At 41.2% G+C, this 22,179-nt stretch overlaps 1 protein-coding gene across 1 annotated transcript in view; it reads right to left on the bottom strand.

Annotated features, from left to right (window-relative positions):
• Nucleotides 1-22,179, bottom strand: part of LOC139294620 (cilia- and flagella-associated protein 46) — a 52,991-nt gene that overhangs the window by 5,873 nt on the left and 24,939 nt on the right. The window contains exons 25-50 of the mRNA XM_070916543.1: nt 20,852-20,906; nt 20,378-20,513; nt 20,111-20,294; nt 19,625-19,781; nt 18,745-18,968; nt 18,516-18,638; nt 17,960-18,121; nt 17,378-17,526; nt 17,000-17,098; nt 16,860-16,920; nt 15,870-16,022; nt 15,388-15,588; nt 15,186-15,292; nt 14,693-14,875; nt 13,966-14,104; nt 12,446-12,643; nt 11,414-11,602; nt 10,333-10,449; nt 8,674-8,859; nt 8,267-8,440; nt 7,124-7,221; nt 6,729-6,802; nt 5,911-6,086; nt 5,562-5,668; nt 5,162-5,232; nt 4,750-4,911 (exon numbers count right to left, since the gene is read on the bottom strand). Coding sequence (XP_070772644.1) covers nt 4,750-4,911; nt 5,162-5,232; nt 5,562-5,668; nt 5,911-6,086; nt 6,729-6,802; nt 7,124-7,221; nt 8,267-8,440; nt 8,674-8,859; nt 10,333-10,449; nt 11,414-11,602; nt 12,446-12,643; nt 13,966-14,104; nt 14,693-14,875; nt 15,186-15,292; nt 15,388-15,588; nt 15,870-16,022; nt 16,860-16,920; nt 17,000-17,098; nt 17,378-17,526; nt 17,960-18,121; nt 18,516-18,638; nt 18,745-18,968; nt 19,625-19,781; nt 20,111-20,294; nt 20,378-20,513; nt 20,852-20,906 — 3,685 coding nt within the window. The remainder of the gene's footprint in view (nt 1-4,749; nt 4,912-5,161; nt 5,233-5,561; nt 5,669-5,910; nt 6,087-6,728; nt 6,803-7,123; nt 7,222-8,266; nt 8,441-8,673; nt 8,860-10,332; nt 10,450-11,413; nt 11,603-12,445; nt 12,644-13,965; nt 14,105-14,692; nt 14,876-15,185; nt 15,293-15,387; nt 15,589-15,869; nt 16,023-16,859; nt 16,921-16,999; nt 17,099-17,377; nt 17,527-17,959; nt 18,122-18,515; nt 18,639-18,744; nt 18,969-19,624; nt 19,782-20,110; nt 20,295-20,377; nt 20,514-20,851; nt 20,907-22,179) is intronic.

Below are 22,179 nucleotides of genomic sequence, written 5' to 3'. Positions count from 1 at the left end.
ATCAAATATTTTTTACCTCTTCTCATGAAATTATTGTGACAATGTGATTTATTCTAGATAGATAAAGTGTATATCTTCTCAAAACTTTATTGATCAATCTCTTCCAAACATATCACAGTGAAACTTTAACCACAAAAAATTGGGGGTATTCAACAATAGGATTAAGGGCTTTCTTTCAATTTTTCAACCTTGATCAATTTAACAGGAAACACATATTCGAGGGGATTTCATGTATAAGAATGTCCAATATTACTCTTTCAAATGTCACTCAGTCACTAATATTGAGTATGGCCACCCCTGACACAGATCAATGCGTTAAGACCTCGTAGCGTACTGTCCTCAAGCTTGTTGATGCCGTCAAGGGGCAGGGCGTCCCCCTCTTCGGTCAGATCCCGGGCTAATTCCTGTAGACTCTGAGGAATATTGTCCCTCTCATTAAGGGCTCGGCCTAAGGCATCCCAGGCATGCTCGATAGGGTTCATATGCTGCACCCCCTCTGCATCAAGAAGTTCTCTCACTGCAGCTGCCCTGTGCGCTCTTGCGTTGTCGTCTTGCAGCCTAAAGTTGTTCCCATAGACCCTAGCGGCTCTCAACCGTAAAGACAACATGTCGCCAGTGCCCAAGCTGTAATCTTGTGTGCTCCCTAGCCCAACAAACTCTGCGTTGAACAGTTAGGCGTGGACACTTGGTCATTCGTCTTGCTCGGTAACAATGCTGAAGCAATCTTCGATTTACAGTTTGGCGGGAAACGTTGATTCCATGGTGTCTTCTCCACAAACGACGAAGGCGGCTCGTTGGCATTTTCCGATTTCTACAGCACAGACGAAGCAGTTGCCGATCATCTCGTCTGGTAGTTAGTCGTGGTCGTCCTGGAGATTTTCGTGGCCTCAAATGACCCTCCTCTCGATGATGTCTGAGGATTTTACAGACCGCACTCTGCGATAATCCGAGGAAATCAGCAAGGTTGGCTTGTTTGTGTCCGTCCTGTCAGACAAGCGCTCTTTGGCGTATTGCCAGTTGCGTCGGACGAGGCATAGCCTAGGGAACCTCTGTGTCAAATTTGGTTGAAAATGATATAGCCAATTCTGAAAACGTGGACTTACTGCATACAGACTTTAAGCAGGAAAAGGACAACACAGAGAATGTCTTGCCTTTTATAGCGCCAAACAACTGTTAAGCATGAATTCGCTTCACCTGGGTAACTGGGACTCAGTATGTAATCATTGCACCTGGTCAAAGGTCATTACTGATATAAATAGGAATAAAAAGAGGAATGTGTCTGAAAACAAAATTATTCCAACTTTATGGGCAACAGTGTATATATATATACATATATATATATATGTGCATGTATATATGTGTATGTGTATATGTATGTATATATGTGTGTATGTATGTGTATAAATATGTATGTATGTATGTATATATGCCTTTACTTTAAGACATCACTGATTTGTCCTGATATGCTAACTTATTGCCCACACACCTTCCTGTACTTCTTAAGGATCCGATAGTATCCCTGATCACATGGCATCAGTGTGTTCAGCACTACTTGAGTTTGTAGTGGTTTGTAGTGACTCCCACTGTTCATACAGTGACTACAACTACTAGTTGTTCTTATTTCTACAAATCACTGGTAAAATGTTAAACTGCATCGCTGTACTTTTTCTTAGAAGGACCATCAGGTCAGCAAATGTATCAAATGAATCACGATTGTTATTGTCACTCAACAACTCTCAGACACAGTAAACTTTGAGGCAGAAAGAGAAGGCGTTCATACAAAGGCTAACATTCTCCACCTGAAGGCAGTCTTTTTATAGTTTGTGCTAATTTGTCCTGTACATACTTCATGCAAAGCATTGCACAGAATAACAAATAGCCCTTTCAAAAGTGCTTTCAGGCACTATATCTTCTTGACACAATGGTAAACTGTGGATGTCAAAATTATGGTAATGAGGGTCCAGAAAAGAAACACTTTTTTGCCGCTCTCGTCGTCACCCATGTATTTGATCCAGGCATTGAAAGATGTATTAGGAAACACATGTTGTTGTAGTTTCCAGTCTGTGGCATATGCAAGTGTCAAGTGACACACACACACACACACACACACACACACACACATACACTAGTTTAACCGTAACCTTTGAACATTCATTCAAGTTATGCAAATGACTCAACCTTTAAAAAGGTAAAGATGTCTGCAGCATCAGATTCAGTGCTCTTTCTGCCCCCCTTTTCTTTTCTTTCCAAAATATTAATTTGCAGAATCCCCCACAAGGGTTGAAACATCATTGCCAAAAAACAACTTGATATTTTTCTTGGGATTTTATGCTCATGGTAGACCTCCTGAGAGACTGGGGAAGGACACAATGTGGTGAATGATATTAATTAAAACGAGATTATCCTTTTAGATTTGTATTGCTTTTTACCAAGAAAAAAAAGTGACTGGCTTGACCCATGTAGTGAAGCGCAGCTTTGCCACTGTCGTTGCTAATTTATGTGTCACCAAAAATAGATTATATTACAGGCTGAGTTAAAAAAAAAAATTGAAACAAAAACGTGCTTAGAACAGTCCTCTCTAGTGACTGTACTTGCTTCCCACCTGTTCCAATCACGATATTGACACATTGAGGCTGAAATTACACCAAGAGACACGTATTCTTACCAGAGTGTGGCTGTAAAGCAAATCTATTCCTCTTAACAACACATAGCGAACAATGTGGCTGTTTGTGTGAGACCATAGACATTTCAACTAACAATAGCTGATGATGAACCCAGTTAGGCACAGTAGGACTGAACAGATTCTTTACTACACTGGGATTTTTGATCCTATAAGCAAGTGGTGTCAGTCTTGGTTAAGGTTTTTTCTTTGTGCCTCATGACTCAGCTTAGCACCAAATCATGAACTGGGACTAGACCAAACTGCTCTCCTCTGCATTAGTCTTTTCATATTTTCCAAGTTACGGAAAGCTAGTGATTTTTTTTTAAAGGATTAAGTTTGCTTTTTATCAAATTTAAACTCTTTCCTGACACCAGAATTGTAGCCAGGCCAACAGCGTGAATCTACAGCATCTCAAAACGCGAGCAGTGTGATGCTTTTCAGCCGATTTAACAAGTGCAGTCATTTAAACTTAAAGCTTGATTTACCCTCTGCCACCGCCTACATATATTACCCGTGGACAAACCTACAGTTCTGGCTCTAAATTGCTCTAGCACAGCAAAATGGCCACAGTTAATGGACATCCACTTTAGCAGAGCAGGCCGCGGTGTTCACGGATGTCCGCATGAACTTCTGCATGCCGGCAGGATGTGAAATGACCTTTCTCTCCTGAACAAATTCCATTTCTATGGATGGCTGCTTGCAGTCTTCATCCAGGTGTCAATATGCTTTTGCAAGTGTAGGCCATTATTTACTAAACTGATGATGAGGAATCATGTGAGGCAAACATCCACTTATACTATGCACATACTGTATTCCACATTATCAACGGTTTTATAGATCAGACAGTTATACTGCATAATCTTACTTCTCCCATCAATAAACCTGCTGTTTCATACAGTATGTACGACTTTGGGGTGAGCACCATTAAAAACTAATTTAAGAGTTTAGTTCTGGCCCATTCATAGGTCTTCTTTGATAATGAGTCATATCTTGTTGTCTCTTTATTGTACTGTGCTTTACTTTACCTGTCACCTACGTCATCTATGTCTATGTCATCTCCTGTGCAATATAAAGCAGAAACCTACGTATTGCTCCTTCCAGTAATATTACATAATGATACCAACAGAATACAAATGAGCAAGTTAGTGATAAAACTCAAGAAAAGCACAAGTCCTTCATTATCTGTACTACCTTTTTATCAAAATATTTGACATGCATGTCATCATTAGGAGCATGTCTTTGAGGACATACAAGTTCATTTCACTGAATTATGCAGAAGTATAAATTTTAGTCTCCAACAAAGATAACAAGCTGTTTCTTAGAAATTAACAAAGGAAATTAGGGGAAATGAGTGATTACGGGTCTTGATTAACCAGTCTGTGGGCAATTAAAAAAGTATTAGTAATTAAATACTTTAAAGATGGTGCCTGTTTTATTAGGGCAGTAATAAAAGGCTGAATGAATGTTGAGCAGGAATTCTCCTGATGGTATTAGACGTATTTGAAATTATGTGGCCGCCAGCCACTCAAGTCATTTGCACTTCCATATTCTAACAGGTTTCCAATAATACCTGTGTTATGTAAAGTCCTGCATTGGTCATTTGTTTACACTAGTAACTAGATTTCACAAAATGTATGTGTGCAGAGAGGCACGTGTTGGTGCACCTCTGTGTTCTCGCTATGAATTGTTTAGCCAAACTCATGTTTAACAGACAGTCGAAATTATGTTTCCTATGTTTCCTTGAGCACTTAGGGCAAACAAATGCCTAATTTTCAGCTGTAAAAATATGCTTCAGGCCAATGTAAAAATGTTCAAATCAAAAGTCTGATTTTATGCATTTTCTGTAGCTAGCTGACATTCAGTTTTCCTAAGCACAAATACGTCACTTCGTATCAACTTAAAGTGTTCACTGGATTGCAAAAAACCCAAAAGTAGAACCATAAAATGACATGAATAAGATCAGGCAGAGAATCTACTAGACTAACCGCTATATGTTGTTCTTAAAGTTGCATGTTCATGGGAATGGGTAGGGAATCCCTAAGCAAGCGCTTGCAAACACTTTTAAAAAAGTATCTGCATGCTGGTACCTTTCTCTGGTTCTTCTCTGTTCATGCGACTGTGGAGAAGCTGGAGGGAGAAGTCTCGTGACACAGAGCTCAGGCCGTCCAACTGCAGGATGGACAAGGCTTCCAGTGGCAACTCTAGCAACTTCCTGTCTGCCAGCAACACCACATTCTCCCCTGGTTCTGCTAGTAATTTCACTGTAAACACACACACACACACACACACACACACACACACACACACAAAAATGTAAATGTTGTGTGTGTAAATCAACATTAAATCACATAGCAACAACACTGAAGGGGATGACCTGCAGCCTGCTTGAATAGAAAGGATGCACAGCAGATATTGGAACAGTGGTTTATATGATACACTGCAAAGAGAACCATGAGGCCCTCAGGTTGTCACAGCCACCCAACATGCTCTACCTTTTACCTGAGCTCCCTTTCTCTTCTTTCTCTTTGGTTTTGGTCATCTCAGGGCCTTGTAGCGATGCAGCCTGTGGCCTGAGGGAGGTAAGGACAGGTCAGGATCAGGAAGTCTACACTTCCTCATGTCTGACAGGGACATAAGATAGAACCAGACAGTGTGCGATGTGACAAATTGTAAGAAATACAGCACTTGCTTTGAGTAAGATTAGGAACAAACCTGACCAATTGAACACACACTTGAAAAGACTCTTCTCACAGTGGACATTTGTACCTGCCACAGCGGTAAAACCTTCACTTCAAAGTAGCAGAGTTTCCTTCCTTAAGCTAAGAAAAGCTAAATGAAATTTGTCAAGCCTTTGTAGTGGACAAAATTGGGGAATCTGATGACATATACAGTACTTCACCTTAAGCAAGAGAAGTCAAACTGTGTGAGGAGTGGATTCAAATAGTCTTCCATAGCTTGTACAATTTCTCTGAAGCGAGGTGCTAACATTTCTTCTGTGGCAGTTTTCTGTATAGGAGAACAAGAAAAAAAGGGACATTTCAGCAGATGTAATGCAGTATTCATTGTTTCAGGCCACTGATTACTTTCATATCAACATCTATTGCAGCAACACAATGCCGGGATGTAAAAGTCAGCAGAGTAAACGTGAAGAGGCATGAGATGATAATAATTGCAGCGTTTATTTATGAGGCTTGCAGTGGATAATGTTAATAGAGTAAAAGAAGAGCAGAGGTCTCAACAAGACATACATGGCGAAAAGCCTGATGCCCCTCAGAGGTCTCCGGTCTGCCCTCAGCGTGCCAACAGGCTTCCTTGAGGACGACATGTCTAGTTTCCTGGCCAAAGGCCCGAGTCTGCTCCCTCAGTGCCAACAGAGCCCGCGGGCAGACCGAAACCTTGGCCACCCTAGAGCACGTCAGGGTACCTGCAACAACAGAATTGACATGCAATCAGACGTGCATACTTGCAGACACATACAGGCCTTGTAATTGGTCCCCATGAGCACCTCCACCACCTGCTCCTTTTGTACGATCTCCCTCTCTCTTCTTCTGTCTCATCTTTGGTTGTTTTTCATGTTTTTTTCCCTCACTGTCTTTTCAGTATCATGAATCTGTCCTCATTCTCAGGCAATGAGTCGAGATGCCATCCTACCCCCCCCCCCCCCCACAATACCTGCAACTTCTTACACCAGACTAGTCCCAGGAAAGGTCATGTGAGAATGTAATACAGTATGCTAATACCCCTGTGATGAAAGCTGGTGTTCCATGCTAGGCCAGTAGCAAAGAGGTCAAAGGCAAATTCAGCTGATTTGTTCTAGTCTTTGTCATCTTTTCCTCATCTCGTTGTCCTCATTAAAACTGAACTTTTCATCTGCCTTGGAGATAAATGTTACATGTGGAATACTAAATTATTTTGGCAACATTTAAATGCTTACAACAATGCTACATGCAGCACCATATGTGTGATGAAGACTGTGCTCCCCAGGCCTGTGAAACAAATTAGATGCAGTATAAATAGCTCTTTGTATTGTATTGTGATTAGATAAAAAAATGTACAAGCTCCTAACCTGTAACTTGTGTAGTCTTCCCCTTTTGATTTGGAGCTTTGGTCATCTCATAGAAAGCCCCATAAAGTTCTGACCTGAAAACAAAACAACAAACAAACACTTTACCTGATATTGTATGCACTGCATCATGTGTTTATATAAAATATCTTACATTTCTAGTAACAGAGATGCATTCCATCTCTATCAACAAGTACAGATACTGTCACTTCAACCATCAGCCCTCTAGTGGCAGGTGTACCACACAGCAGGCCCCCTCTGCTCCAGATGTGACTGTAGCTTAAACCTAATGTAACTTGTGTACCATTATACTGTCAGAGGCAGATGAGGCTTTTTTACAACATGGCAAAGAAAGGGAAATGGGGAGAAAAAACAGAAAAGGACAAAATAGAAATTACCCATCTTCAGAGTGCTGAAGCAGCAGGATCTTCAAGTCGGGCGGGAGCTCTGCAAGGATATTTAGGTGGCTGGGATAGATGGTCAGGCGGCTGAAGGCCTGCAAACCAGAGAGTCATTTCACCATCACAAATGTAACCATATACAATGAAAAAGTGCCTTTGGAATTGTTTCTTTATCTGAATAAAATGGTGGTTAGTGTTATACTTTAAACACAGCATTTAGCAAATATTGTAGCATTTGTGTGCGTATATGTGCGCACACATCTGGCCTTTTGAAACAGAAAAGGAGTTATAGAGCAAGTGCACACACACAGACACAGACACACACACACACACACACACACAGCTGTGCAGATTAGCCGTCCAAAAACAAATGTCCGTACCAAAGTTAAAATCGAACCTACGCCCTTTATTTTGAAAAAGGATCCGCAATTGCATTAAAACAATAACAATAGTAAATGATCCATTCATTACCTTAATTATTAAAACTGATTAGAAGAGGTCCAACACCTTGTTTTAGAATTACAAAACTAGAAGACGTCAGAAAACGTCACAAATAAAATGATGACATTTTAGTCACGTCCATGTCTTCAGATAAAGTCGTTTTTTAACTTGTCATGTCGATATAGAGCATTTTTCTCAATTTTAATGGCTTCTGAAGACATAATTGTTTCTGTTAATAACATATCTAAACAGAAGTCATGTAACTTGCCTATAATCACCATCATGTAATATAGCTGTTAACAAGTTACACTACCAAGGTCAATTATTAGGCAGCTGTTCAGTTTTATTTTTATTGGCAATATCAACACATTAACATGTTTCTGTGGTGACATTCCAGATATCTCATCTGCCTTTTAAGGGCAGCTTTCATGGAATTTCTTGATGTACTGTGTTCACAAGGCAGCAGATGCCACCAAGTTGTCCCATATACCAGCTACTGTACATGTTGGTGTGACATTAAAAACTAAAAACAAGTGTGTTTGCAGCCCCTCAGCTCCGTGTGATTTTGGAATCCTGCTGCACATTCAGAGCAAAGGCCATAACAGCACCAATATTGTGTCCCCCATCAAGGGAATTTACCAAGCTGGGTATGACAGCATTCATAAATCATGAGTGTGGGGAGGGTCGGTGACCCGGTACCTTGGAGAGGCTATTGAGGGATTCCTCCACTCCCTTCAGCATGCTGCTGGGCCTCTCCTCCTGAGAGAGAAGCAGTTTCCTGTGAAGGCTGAGCAGAGCAGAGAGCTGGGACACACTGGCGCCTGCACAGGCACAACTTAGGACGTCAGCCATCGTAGCAACAGTGCAGCAGCTCTGGGAACACAACAGAAGATGGATGAAGGAGCTGTTGGTGAGAGCAGGGATTATAGTAGGTGATGATATCCTGAAGAATACCATTAAGTTAGCAAAGATGATGAGTGGGTACAGATGCAAAAGGCTGTGTTTTGCAGAGAGCCACCTGCATGATGTGGTCAGTGGCAGCATATGGACCCTGTTTCATATAATGTATTATATGTGGAACTTCCAACAATGTGAATGCACAGTACCTGAAACAGGGCAAGGTATTGACCTGCCACTGCAGGGTCGGCCTGGCCGTGACACTCCAACATGTTGAGAGAGGCATCAGCCAGGATGGAGGAGGGCAGCTTGTGTTGGAGACACAGGCTGACGGCCTCAGACAGTGCCTTACTGGCCTCTGCCAACAGCTGCTGGGCTCTCCCCCTCCTCCGCTGCTAAATACACATCACACACACACACACACACACACACACATAATGCAGGGCAGATTAACATCCTTGTACACTTTCATCCTTGTACATTCATCCTCACCATACTGAGAGATGTTAAGAGATGCTTTCCTAATTTGTCTCCAATGTAAGTGATTGGGGACCAAAATCCACAGTCCTCTTTCAAGTTCAGCTGATGCTAATATGAATGTACAACATTCTCAACTTTTGTTTGCCTGGACACTGTTTCTTTGGTGAGCTGGGCACAAAAAAGACTGTAACTGTGGAGGAAATCCACTTAATTTGTCTTAGAGTGAGTGAAGTTTAGTTCCCCATCTCTTCCACTGTGACTACGTCAGGAAGGGACCTCTTCACATCTTATATGGACAAGAGGAACAATTACTCTTGAAATGTACATGTGGACATGTGAGAGTTGTTTTAAGACAGACTTGAAAAATGAACCTATCCTTTTAGGTCAAACTCCAGAAATATGTTTTTTTCTCTGTAATCTTTCAATGTATCTTTACATTATTGTTTTTTTTCATTACATATAAAGTCAATGTCAGCACCATATTGGGAGTACACTCAACAATTACAGCTTTCCTATAGCTTCAGTGACTTCATCAGACCTCAGTATCATGCTCTTGATGAAATCAACATGAGGACTGAACTTTTTTCTATGCATACAATGAAAGTCAAAGGTCATTTTTCTAGCATAGCTTAAAAGCACTTTCAACTGGGGTGTCAGTTATTCATACTTCTAATCTATTCCCATGGTTCTATTTCTTTCAGAGAAACTGAAGAGACATTTAAATCTTGTATTGGCATGTTTTAAAGCCAAACAGGAGCCCATACCTGACTTTTCCAGCCTCTACCCACAGCATTAAGACCTCTCTTGTATCAATGTGCAGTTCATTCCAGCCATGTCTTACTACATGCTTAGTTTTTTTCATTTGTAGATAAGTTATTTTGAAATAGCATATTTCTCACATTCATAGTTTATGTTTCTACATAAGGCTAGGAAGTTATGTAACGCTGCTATGTGAAGCAGGTAATTTTGTCTGGCAACAATACTTTAAAGCCCCGCAATGACAAATACACAATAAATGAACTAATGAAGCTGTTTGTGAAGGCATTTATCTCCTTCTATTGTGATTAAAATGGCATCTAGATTGATGATAATACATTTCTTTTATATAGTTAATCTAAAAGCAGGCACCCCAGTCAAAACTCAACCATACAGCATTACCAATTGAATCTTACTTAATATTCCAAAATGTTGCCACATAAATAATACATTGCCCCCATTTTATTCTGCAAGTTTGATGTGGACAGTAGATCTCTCTGCTCTGACTTTCAATATGAGAACTATGCAGAGCGCCCAGAGATTTACCTCCAGGGGATTTGAACCTCCAGTATAAAGACCTTAGATTAGAGATGAGTGAGAAGTGATGGGGTCACTTGTCAGGAGGTATGTACCTGCAGCTCAGCACTTTTGGCAGAGGTCACCCTTGGCTCTCTTCTGGTTGATTCTCTGTCTTTCTCTGAATTCTCCTCCTCCACGGAAACAGCTTTCGGGTCAGACCAGGGCCCCTTCTGAACAAAGTTAGTATAAAATCCCCTCATGATCACAAACCATGAAGACCTAAGCTTTTCTGTCTTAAATTACGTAAGTGGACATCCATCTCTCTAATCCCTGTAAGCTTTTCACCCCGTGTAGCAACTTTTTCCAGGTTATTTGTCCATTGGCGTGTACTGTGTGCGTCTGCATCACGTAGAGTAGAACGTCCTGGGTAGAACGTCCCAGTATTTACTTATTATTTCTTGTTGTTTTTGTTTTTTTGTATTTTATTCTTTGATGGATGTCTTTTTCATGAGTTGTCTCCAGCTGCGTCCCAGGTATGAAGTTTTATGCAACTGGAAGTTTCCTAATATCAGTTTGGTGTATGAATTCATTACATGATGTTGTCAAACACAGCACTGGTTTTGCCCATATTATCAGCACCTAAGTACTTTAGCTGTAGGATCTTTAGTTTATATGAAATATATATATGCAAGTCTTCCTGCAGTCCCATGTTGTTATGAAATTCACTTCTTTGTTTAGATTCTTCCAAATTTTTAGGATTTGTTCTTTAACGTTTTCCATTAAATGGTAGATGTTTCCATATTTTTGGACAGCAGTTCGTGTTGGTGTTACTGAAAGTGTTTTCAAAGACAATTTTGTCATGAGTTGTTCTATAATCTTTTTTTAGGAATCCATTCCAAGTTTTAATAAAGCAAAGATTAGGACCACAAAGTTATTTGGCCCTGGACTTCTGAGCAAAGGGATTTTGTATTTCAAAGGTATGAAGATGGTGAAATGAATATATTGTTCTGTGTTTCCAATAGTCTGGTTTCCATTATATTCAATATATCCATTACATTTCCTGATATTCCCCTGTGATTCTCTAAATAAAGTATCCAAGTAAATTCCGTGAGAACCCTCTATGTAACAGACACGTATACATGAACATATGAGTTCATATCATTACATTTATATATGAACATCTGTGCTGTCTACCTGTTTTTGTCTGTCCCAGAGAGCACACAGGTGAATGGGGTCCTCCTGCACAGCCAGCAACCTGAGGTGCTTTCCCATCAGAATCAGGCAGCAGGCTCTGGTCTCCACATTGTCCAGGGAGTTAGAACTGACTGCAGCCAGCTGGCCCAGAGCCACTTGCCCCAAAGTACTGCCCACACTCGCCCACTCCTGGACAAGACACAAGGAAGTTAAGGTCAAGTAAGGGGATAGACTCAAGCAATGTCCTTACTTGTACTATCATTAGAAAAACACGTATTTGGATACACAAATCTTTTTCACCAGGAAGAGCTGTTACAAAAGCTGTTCAGAAGCAGCATTGTAAGAAGGGAAGGAGGAGCGGGGAAAACATGAGGCAAGTGCTCTAGTTTTAAATTTACCACAAGAAATACTGATGGCCATGCTATGAAGACAGAGAGAGACAGAAAGAGGAAGAGAGAGAGAAAGAAAGAGACAGGAAATGGGAATATACTTGGAAAATAACAGAATGGCGTCAGGTCTCTATGATTTTACCATCCATAAAGACCAAAATAAGGGCTTCTGGATGGCTAGACTTGTCTTGCTCATAGCCCTGCAAGACTCCTAATCTAAAGTATTAATATTAAATGAGCAATTTCCAATTTAGAGTTCTGGGTGATGCAATTGCTGCATGTGTTGACAGGCAACTACCCGTCCTGGCATCTTCTTTCAAAGCCAATACAGCATTTTCAATTTGAAGACATTGGCTAGCCACAAGAGATGTGCTCTTAAGAGTACAATAAAGTACAGAATTGCCTGGCGTTACTTTGCATGTTAGCGTCCCCAAGTGGCAATGATACGCAACTAACCTACACTCCTCTGACCTAAATAGTAGGCCAGACTGTATCAACATGGATCTTTCAGTCATTGGTCATCTGTTAATTTATTACATTCATTGGTGTTTTAGGGCAAGACTACTACATCATTACTGTGGCAGATAAGTTTGATTACATCAAAATTTTTAGCCAGATTTGAGGTACTTGTGCGCTGTCTAACCTGTTCTATAGAGTTGGGCTCAGGTGTGCAGTGTGTAAACTCCTCCAGTGCTATCTCAGCGGTGGTCTTCCTCTCCCGGGCCAGAGCTTGACGTTTCTCCTCAGCACAGTGCTCCTCCAGCACGGCCAGACAAAATCCTGCCAGGGCCAGTCGCAGGCGCAGCAGCCTCCGCATGGCTGCCAGTGACAGTCCATGACGCTGGCAAGGACGAAAAGAGAAAATGCAATCAAAATTGTAAGCACACACATGCAGTAGATCATATAAGAAACTGTAACACACACCTGAAATATAAACATCAGCATGTATGAGGATTAATTAAATAATAAAGAGCGGCCGGTTAGGATGTGGTGATGAGTTCACAGACAAATAGCAACTGATGTGAGGCGCGTGATCAGATATTGTGAAGCACTTGAACAATGGTCTGAATGAGACTGAAAACCACTATTTCAAACAAGATAGAATTGTATATGGAACAAAAGATACCCCAGTTCATAAACGAATCACGATTTCAGCGACTAGAGCTTTTGTCTCTTGTTTCCAATGCAGGTTGGATGTCAAAACTTACTAGGGCAGCAGCACCATCTGCTGAGAGCCTCCAATGGCTGCGAAGATTGAATCAAAAACTCAGTGGAATAAGACTTTGCACCAGGTGTGAGAGTTGTTCAATCAATCTTTCTTTCATGATTCCATCAACATGTAAATCAAGGCTGCAGCCAGTGTTATTCCAGTCCATCTCTGGCACTGAAGCCCTCAGGTAACCACATCTGTATGTATAGTGTCTGAATAATATATGATTCTAATACCCATCTGCTCCATCTGCTGCTGACAAGTAAAAGTAATGGAGGCTTCATCTGTTTGCGTCAGAACATTGTTATACTATGGTCTGAGATATACACATACACACACACAAACAAATATTTAGCTAGGATATCATACAGCCAAGAACCCCAGAATATGACAGTAGGACAACAGGGCCTTGATAACCTCATGCAGCAGCTTAATTGTGATTGGGTCAATTAGACTCTTCAGGAAATGAATATGCAGATAGAACAAACAAAGACTTTCTCTCTCTCTGTCATTTAGCCATGAACAGGGCTTTGCACAGGAACATCCTTTCTTCTCTCAACACTGAACAACATGCTCAGATACTTCTCTAAATAGGATCAAACATTTTGCCATCTGCACATGCCCTTAATGGGCCAGCAATTTTAGCCAGAAATCTGCTTCTGGGCGAGAGTGTAACAGCCAAGAAAATGTACTTCCACAGTTGTTCAAAGCATATTTTACAATGTCCGCTGTCCAGTAAGTACTTTCTGCTGCCGCTATTTTCAGCCACATCTCTGCTGATCAGCATCTTCAAAAGAAAGTTGAGTAAGAGTGGCTGGGACTGGTTAAAAGTGTGGATAATGAGACAGAATCTTTCTCAGAACTTGAGGGATAAAATCCCTCCCAAGGTTTTTGAAAGGGCATTAGCACAATGAAAGATGGATTTTCAAGGAACATGCGTGCACTTTATTTACCTCCCCCAGTGAGGGGAGCAGCGTCTGAGCATTCAGCACCACATGTTCCTGCTCTGTAACAGCTAGCTGCATTTGGGAGACGCCGTCGAGCAGGAATCGCTGTTTTTCCTCTGTATGAGTAGTACGGTTGGCCAGGATTCTGTAGGGCAATATTATTAAGTGTGGACAAGGACAGAGAAAACAAAGTATGGTTGTGTGAGTGAGACAACAAATGTGAGAGGCCCCATGCAAGATCTACTTGTGCAAGCAGATTTTGTCATTTTAATTAGATCATTTTCTTGTACTTAGAGTTTTCTCTACTGTTGACAGCTGCATTCTAAATGTCTTTCGAAATGTTTCGGGTCCCCTAATTCAACCACTGACTCTGCTAAACGTCTTATCTTTTTGTTGGCCTTGTATGTCAATTTGTTGGGGTGTCAATTATGCAGGTCAAATCTCATGAACAGGTGGCATTCATCAGGCCAAAACGAGGGATTTATGACAAGTTTGAATCCAACTTGGAACAAGAATAAGAACATTTGCATGAGGCCCATTGTGTGTGAGTCTGGTGTAGGTGTAATAGTAGTATGAAATAATTTTTAAGTTGAACTTTTATGTGCTGACTTTCAAGATTTAATAAAAAACCCATCTACATGCACATAAGTAGACTAAAAATATATTTGCACATGGTATATTTCTGTGCCGTTACACTAACATTCAGGTCTGGAGTAACTCCTGACTGACTGACCTCAGACCATGTGCGTACTCTACATGTGCCTCTGCTGCTTGCTCTCTATAGCTGAGTTTAGCGAAACCAGTGGCACACTCTCTGAGTGCATCGCAGGCGGCCGCGAGCCTCTGGACAACCTCAGTGCTGAGTGTCTCTCCAGGTTCACCACCACCGAGGGCACGTATACATTCAATGGCTCCTCTGGAACACAACACAACATATTCCATTAGATCAGGATTACATGAATGCCTGTTGAAGTCACAGAGTTGAAGAATGTGTCTGGTTAAACATTAACAATATGACATTTAATGGATGTTTCAGATGCATAACAGTTACATGCTGAAAGTAGGTTTTACTTGTCAAAGCTAATGTTTTTGCCAGTGTGCTTTTGTTTGAGTAAAATGATAAAAACAAGCTTGTTGCAGATGATCATCAGGGCCACAGAAAAACTTGTCTTACCAGGAAAAATTACACATTTAATAGTTGACCACAGAGATAGTTTTGGGGTTACCTCATCTCTAATGAAGTGATCAAGAATGTGAGTTCTGGGACCCGGTTTACCCGCTGCTCCAGAACCAGCTTCAGAGCTGAACGGCCTTGTTTAATAATCTGATCAGTCTGTGAAAGAAAAAAAGGCATGATGGGAAAAGTATTAATGACAAAAATAAGGTAATGGTACTGGAGATGGTTGTTAGAAGGCAGTGATTCTATACCTTGGTGTGTGCATCTTGGTCCCTCTGGCCTACTACAGCTCTGACCTTGGTGAGGGTGAGCTGGTACCAGAAGTCCTCATCCCCACCCAGGTCTTGGGCTTTGACCAGCAGGATCAGAGCCTGGGCATAGTTCTGCTCTTCACAAGCCAGAATGGCCAGACTGAGCAAACTCCGTGCCACTGCTTTCTGGTCTCCGAGCTCCTGAACAGAGAGCATTTGAAAGTTAGTTATAATGGAGTAGAAAATTAGCAGAACCATTGCAATAAATACTTACTACTACTACTACTACTACTACTAATACTACTAATATTTTAGTGGGCAATCAGAGTCAATAATGTATTGTAGGTTAACATTTTTCAGATGTTTGAAATGGTTCCGTCTGGTAAGCCAAGATAGGAAAACAATGTTGTTTTTGAAAATTCAATGTGAGCAAAGCTGAATCTATTTTACTGACACTGCGATCTTCTTCTGTTTCAACTCACCATAGCCACCCAGTGGGCCTCTGCCATGAGCTGCCTGGCTGGCTGATAGAGCCCCATGCTGAGGCAAACTTCAGCTTTGTCCAGCCAGATGTCCTGAGCACACACACCCATATTCTGTTGCCCAGACCCGGCCTTTTCATCCACCTTAACTTTCTGTAAAAATCACCAAGATATAGGAGGATCCACTTTCTTTTGTAAAAGGATAATGATTTTCAAAGCTGTCAACTTGTTAACAGGTTGGATGCAAGACATACTGTGCACACACGCACCATCCAGGAGAAGCCACATACATGAGTGCAAAAACACACACAAACCACCCTGTGTGCAACAGACAGAAAAAAGAAAAACCTTTTGTGCTCTGCTAGGATCTTATAGTGTTAACAGGCTAGAGTACTGTACATGGAGAAGGACAAGAAAAGTTATAACCATTAATAATCATCGTAAAAAAAAAAAGAATCATCAGCTCACATAACTGACTCATTCCAGGTTTATGAGACACGTAATTTGACTGTTGTAAACCTCCATATATTAATCTTCCATCACTCAGTGTTACATTATAAAAGTACTAATTGCAGCATAAAGTTAATTTCCCTCACCAATATATGTCCCTTGTGGGCATTTGCCAATCAACTAATAAAACTAGAGTCAATTAGTCAAGTCACTTTGATTTATATAGCCCAATATCACAAATCACAATTTGCCTCAAGGGGCTTTACAGTCTGTACAGCATACGACGCACACCGTCCTTAGACCCTTGATTTGAATGAGGGGAAAAAAAACTTTTTAACAGGGAAAAAAATGGAGGAGCAACAGAGGAGGGATCACTCTCCCAGGACGGACAGACATGCAATAGATGCCGTGTGTGCAGAAAATCATACTACATACAAGTTATTATTAAAAGTTATCAATTGTAATGGTAATTTATTTAACTTGTAAACCCTTATGAACGTGGAGCATTTGATGCAGAATTTAACACATTTGTAGGCTGACCTGATCGTATGCTTTGTGAAGGCCTCTCCTCTCCTGTGAAAAAGCAATCGCTTTGTGGCACCTGCAACCACGAACATCGTGTCATAGGTCATTAAAGCAAAACGTACAAACATTAAGTCTTTACAGCCGAGTTGACATACCCCATCTGTTCTTGCTCTTGGATTCTACTCAGATTCAGGAGCTTCTCTTGATACGGTGAATGTGTCTCCAAACCCAGCTCACAACAGGTCCTCACAATTCTTATTGAGTGGGAAAAAAAGAGCAACAATAAACATACAAAGTCGCCACGTAAAATGCAATTATTGAGTATAAATAGAATATCTGAAAGTAACTAATGGCGCCACAAGTTGATGCTCATCAGTTTCCCTGGGTCATGACTGTTTAAATAAAGCAGCCGTTTGCCCCTCTGGAGCCACAAAAGGGTTCATACAAGATTTCTCTCATATGCAGTATGACTCCCCAAGACCTGTGAACGGTCTTTGACGTGTGTAAAGATCCGTGGTTATCAGTGTTTTTACCTTAGTCTGTAGAGGTCGGAGAGGCTCCTCCTACCCAAAAGGTCATGAGCAATGGTCTCAGCTAGATGGAGTATGGGCAGCGTCAGGTGGTTGAGTGAGAGTGAGTGCAGCTCTTTTTCCAGCAGGTCGAGATAAAACAAGCTTTGAGTCTACAGCCAAGCAAGGGAAAAAAATCCTGATTCTTACACAAAAAATTGTACATATTAATATTATCCAGAGTTTTGTCAGAATAACACCACCTGTTTGCTCAATTTCCAAATTAATTCAGTCCAATCTCATCACATACTTCCATCCCATCCTGGTGGTTGATCCATAAATTATCTACTACACATATTCAATTCACAATATTGAGGTTTTAACCTCATCCAACATCTTAATTGGACCCACAAAGATCAATAAATTCACTCCTCCTGTCTTGACCAACAAATGACAGCTTCTTAGAGTCAATGCTTCTGGCAGCTGAGCCATTGATCCTATACAGTCCCTGCTATGTTGAAAACAAGACTGAAATCAGAGATGACACCATAGAGGGTAGATGTTATGGCACTGAGAGAAATATGAAAGAGAGGTCTGCAGCCTTGCCTGCTTCGTAATGCTGTGTGTATTGATACAGTGGGGGTTACTGTTGGTTCTGAAGATCTGCCTGGCCTGGTCAGGACAGACGTAGCAAGCCCAGTCCTTTGGGGTGGAAGGAAGCGCCTGATCCAAGACAACAGGTTTAGGTCTCTCTTCTGCAGGGGGAGGCTGGTCAAACAGACAGTGCAATTAATTAGTTCGGTAAATACCAGAGAAGAATATTTTTACTGCCCCAAATCATTTCTGTCTATCTATCGATCTGTAAATAATATGCACATTTTCTGTGTTGAGTCATGTAGTATCAGGTCCTGTGTGGTAATACAGTACCTTAAAAAATACGCTAGCCAATCTTAATAATAAATAAAATGTTGAACCTATTATGAAGATAATAAAAATTATAAGACAGCACTTCAAAGCATTGTTTCTTTTTCAGAGTAGACAATGGCTGTTACTGACAAACAAGTCAAGTAACTGCATTATTCTTCAAAAGTAAAGACCTAGTATTGTATTTTACACACTCTACTGAAAACTGTGTAAATCAAATTTGAACTTTAAGACTTACATCTTTCACTTTTTTGCTTTTGCCCTTGTCTTTGCCTTTTCTGGATCCAGCAGAGGGAGGAGGCTGGGGTGGCTGGCTCTTTGCCATCTCACTGGAGATCTCGCTACCTACCGCCATGGACACCTGGAGAGACAAGCGGCACACACAGATGCATGTTCCATACTCAACACATAATAATATAATTTGCATTGTTGAGTGTTAGGACAATGTTGTAGTACAGATGCAGTACCTGCCATATTCGGAGTACAAAGGTGTAGGCTCTGAGCAGGTTAAGCTGGTGCTCGGGTGAAGTCTTGTCTACCATGACGGCAAGCAGAGTGTGGGCTCGTACCAAGCTGTCAAGGCACCGTACCTCTTTCAGATTAGACAAACTCTGCGTGAATAACAAGCCCTGGACCCCGACCGGGGACTCGCTTTTCACTGAACTCAAATCCCTCTTTTTGGACTCGTCCTCTGGAGGAAAGATATACACATAGCATTTAAAAATAATTTAACAGGAAACAAGACAGATATATACAATAATCTGTAAGTATAACTGAACAACATCATTAACATTACTTTTAACAATTACAAATACACAGGCACACTCTGTAATTAGTTTCCACTTTTCCTTTGAGTGTTCAGTTTGTCTCTCAGGGAATACTTAATGGGGCTCATAGCAGGAGACTAAAAGACTTCTCACAGCAGTCTTTTAAATAGTGCTATGCTATGCTCAGTGGGTACCCACATGGGAACTTGGAGATCTGTCTTTGTCTGGTCAGTTCCTTTTCCTCAGAACAACATTTGCTTGGTTTTATGTTTACACAGGGTAACAATTGAAATCAAAGCACAAACACTGACTTCTATTGCTGATGCAACTATCAAAAAGCTGTGGCGTGGCCCTTTTCTGGATCAGACAGAGCAGATATTATTCCCCTTAGACTAACACAGCGTAAAACTTTAGGGATTCCAGGTTTTCATGTGCAACCAAACACACAAACTGAACCCCTATGGCAAAGGGCCCCTGACTCTCATGCCCACACATGTACCTCAAGGGGAATTCTCAAAAAGTTATTCACACAGTCAGTTGTGTCATAATACAATGAACAAGATGAGAGAGTGAGTTCTACCTGCTGCTCCTCCTGCCTGTTCAGTTTCCAAGTGTAGAAGGACGTCTATGGCCCACTGAACCTGGTGTTGGACATCTGCTTTGGGGAAGTTGTGACAGTACAGCCACTCTCCAAACTCTAGCAGGAGGCTGACCTTCTGCCACCGAGTCTCTGCACTCTGTTCACACAAACACAAGATGCTTTTTTTCCACTTTGCCTTTGTTTGACAGTTGACAGGAAATTGACAGGAAGTTGACACAGGCTGCCCTCCTGTGTTCCAGGCCATAGCAAGGGGAACATGGAAACAGTTGTAATGACATGCTACCTCCACATGATGGTGCTAGAGGCATGGCTAGAAATACCGCCTTGTTCAGCTCAGGAAATAAAATCATGAACTTTATGACTGGAATTTTCTAACATGGCGCATTCCAACATGATCTATCTGAACCTGTTGCTGTATCAGGTTTGGGTAATGATGTGAAAATGGTGCCAGAACAGAGGCATTACCAAGAGAGAGGTGATGGATTTCTGGTAGCAGGCGAGCTGTTGGGTTATCTTGCCAGCACACAGCGCCACCCGGTGCCACATAAGCGAACAGCACTGCTCTCCTTCGTCTTGTAACTTCTGCATGTCCGTCACTACACTTTCCTCCAGTCGTGCTTTTACCAGTATCCGTTTTTTCAGCAGAGGTCTGGTAAAACACAGGCAATAAGAATTATTTCCTTCCAGGTCCCTTTCATGTCTTTATGTTATTATTATTATTTTTTTACTCACAGCCGGTGTCTGGTGCTAGGCATGTCTCTAATAGCTTGGTCCAGCAGCTGCAGAGCACTTTTCCAGTCAGTTTTATCAATGTGGATGCGGAGCAACAAACGGTAAATGGCTGCTCTCAGGTTTAGGTCTTCTTCACCTACACACAGAGGCGGATACATAGATACACAGAAATGCACGTTTAGATGATTGATCTGTAAGTGTGTGTTCATAATGTAATTATCAATGTAGAACTTAGAAACGTTGCTGTTCAAATAGTCCATCAAAGAACAAATATCACAGTCTCCAAAGCTTAAGTGTCTGCAATGAATAACGCCTTTTGTGCCGTCCATTATTTACAATATGGAGGTACAGAGCAAACCAATCAGGTTCCTAACAGCAAAATCCAAAATCAACTATGAGGCCATCTGCAAGGGGCTCAGCCTCCAAAAATTCAAAAAGAAATTTCACATTTGAACCATTTCAGGGTCCTTTTACCTGCTGTTTCATGTTTAGAACTCCTAAGAGGCAGCACTGTCACTTTGCCCCGTTTCTGAAATAGAAAGGGAAAGTATTACTACGCTACGAGGATGATAGGAGAGTGTTGCCGGTAGTGGTGGATGGTTGGTGGTAGTTAAAGCTCACTGATGTACAGTTACAAGATAAATTGCTATCTGACCTTGCGCTGTATGTGTCCCTGCCCCCTTATCTATAAATCCCCCTCCACGCTCAGAGCCTGCTTCATCACTGAGTTCAGTTATCCCAGTGAGGTAGTCGTTTTTTTTGAGCACCCCATACAGAAAAAAAAAGATAGATTATGCATTTTTCCCTGCTCATGGACGACTGTTTATCCCCCTGGCTTGGATTGCTATCCACAGGCAGTGCTGGGGAGATGTTTTTCACACACTTGAGCACATTCACATGTTCTTCCCTGTAGCAACCCCAAGAAAATGTTTCATCAACTTTATCATCAATAAAAGATAACTTTGACAGATAACAGTTTAAGAACTGTGCCGCCTATTTTACTTTTATAGCAACCAAACAAGAAAAAGAGGACAAAGTAAGAAACAAGAAAGAAAAATACCAGGGCATGAAAGGTCACTTCATGTTTTGTTCACTTTGTTGCTGGGAATTTTTTGGTTGAACATCCTGTCAGCAGTTGGAATGACTAAACATTTGGGAAAGACTGATGCTGGGGCTGGGAAGGGGATGGAACATTTCCCTTAACAGAGGGGCAGACTCTGCGTTTCTGGGGTTTCTGTTGTTGCTGTGCTGTTTTATTGCTCCTGCTCAGGAGTTGAGTTGCACCACCAATAATGCTTAGCTGTTAAACATCACACAAATGGAAAATCACAGTTGTGCGCTGTCCTATATTTAATCCAGGTGCTGAATAACTGATTCAGTGAAGGAAAAATATGAAATATCTGCACACTGGATTAAAGCTTCCCAAAACTGCACTGAAATGCTGTACCCCTCTTTTTGAATATCTAATAAGTACAGTCAAATATTGTATATACATTTTGCAATATCTATAACCTTTTTGATGTTTGTCTTGAGGGTCACTATATTTATGGTCTGATCACTGCAACAGGATGTCATCAGTTTTATGCCTATATATATATGTATACACACACACAATACATTGTGATGTTTGGAGCCTTCCAGGTCTTTATCAGCAAAATGGCCAACATCAACAGACATTTTATGGAAATCACAGGATTTCGTTTTATGGAAATCTTACTAGGAGTTAAGTGAGTAACATGACTAAATCTACTCTGGCTCCTGCTCCCACATGGCACCAACATAAATAGACAGAAATTAAATGG

The sequence above is a fragment of the Enoplosus armatus genome, chromosome 12, assembly GCF_043641665.1.
Source record: "Enoplosus armatus isolate fEnoArm2 chromosome 12, fEnoArm2.hap1, whole genome shotgun sequence".
In the NCBI taxonomy this organism is placed as follows: domain Eukaryota; kingdom Metazoa; phylum Chordata; class Actinopteri; order Centrarchiformes; family Enoplosidae; genus Enoplosus; species Enoplosus armatus.
The sequence above is the reverse complement of the archived record's forward strand: the minus strand, read 5'-3'. Positions and strand labels throughout refer to the sequence as shown.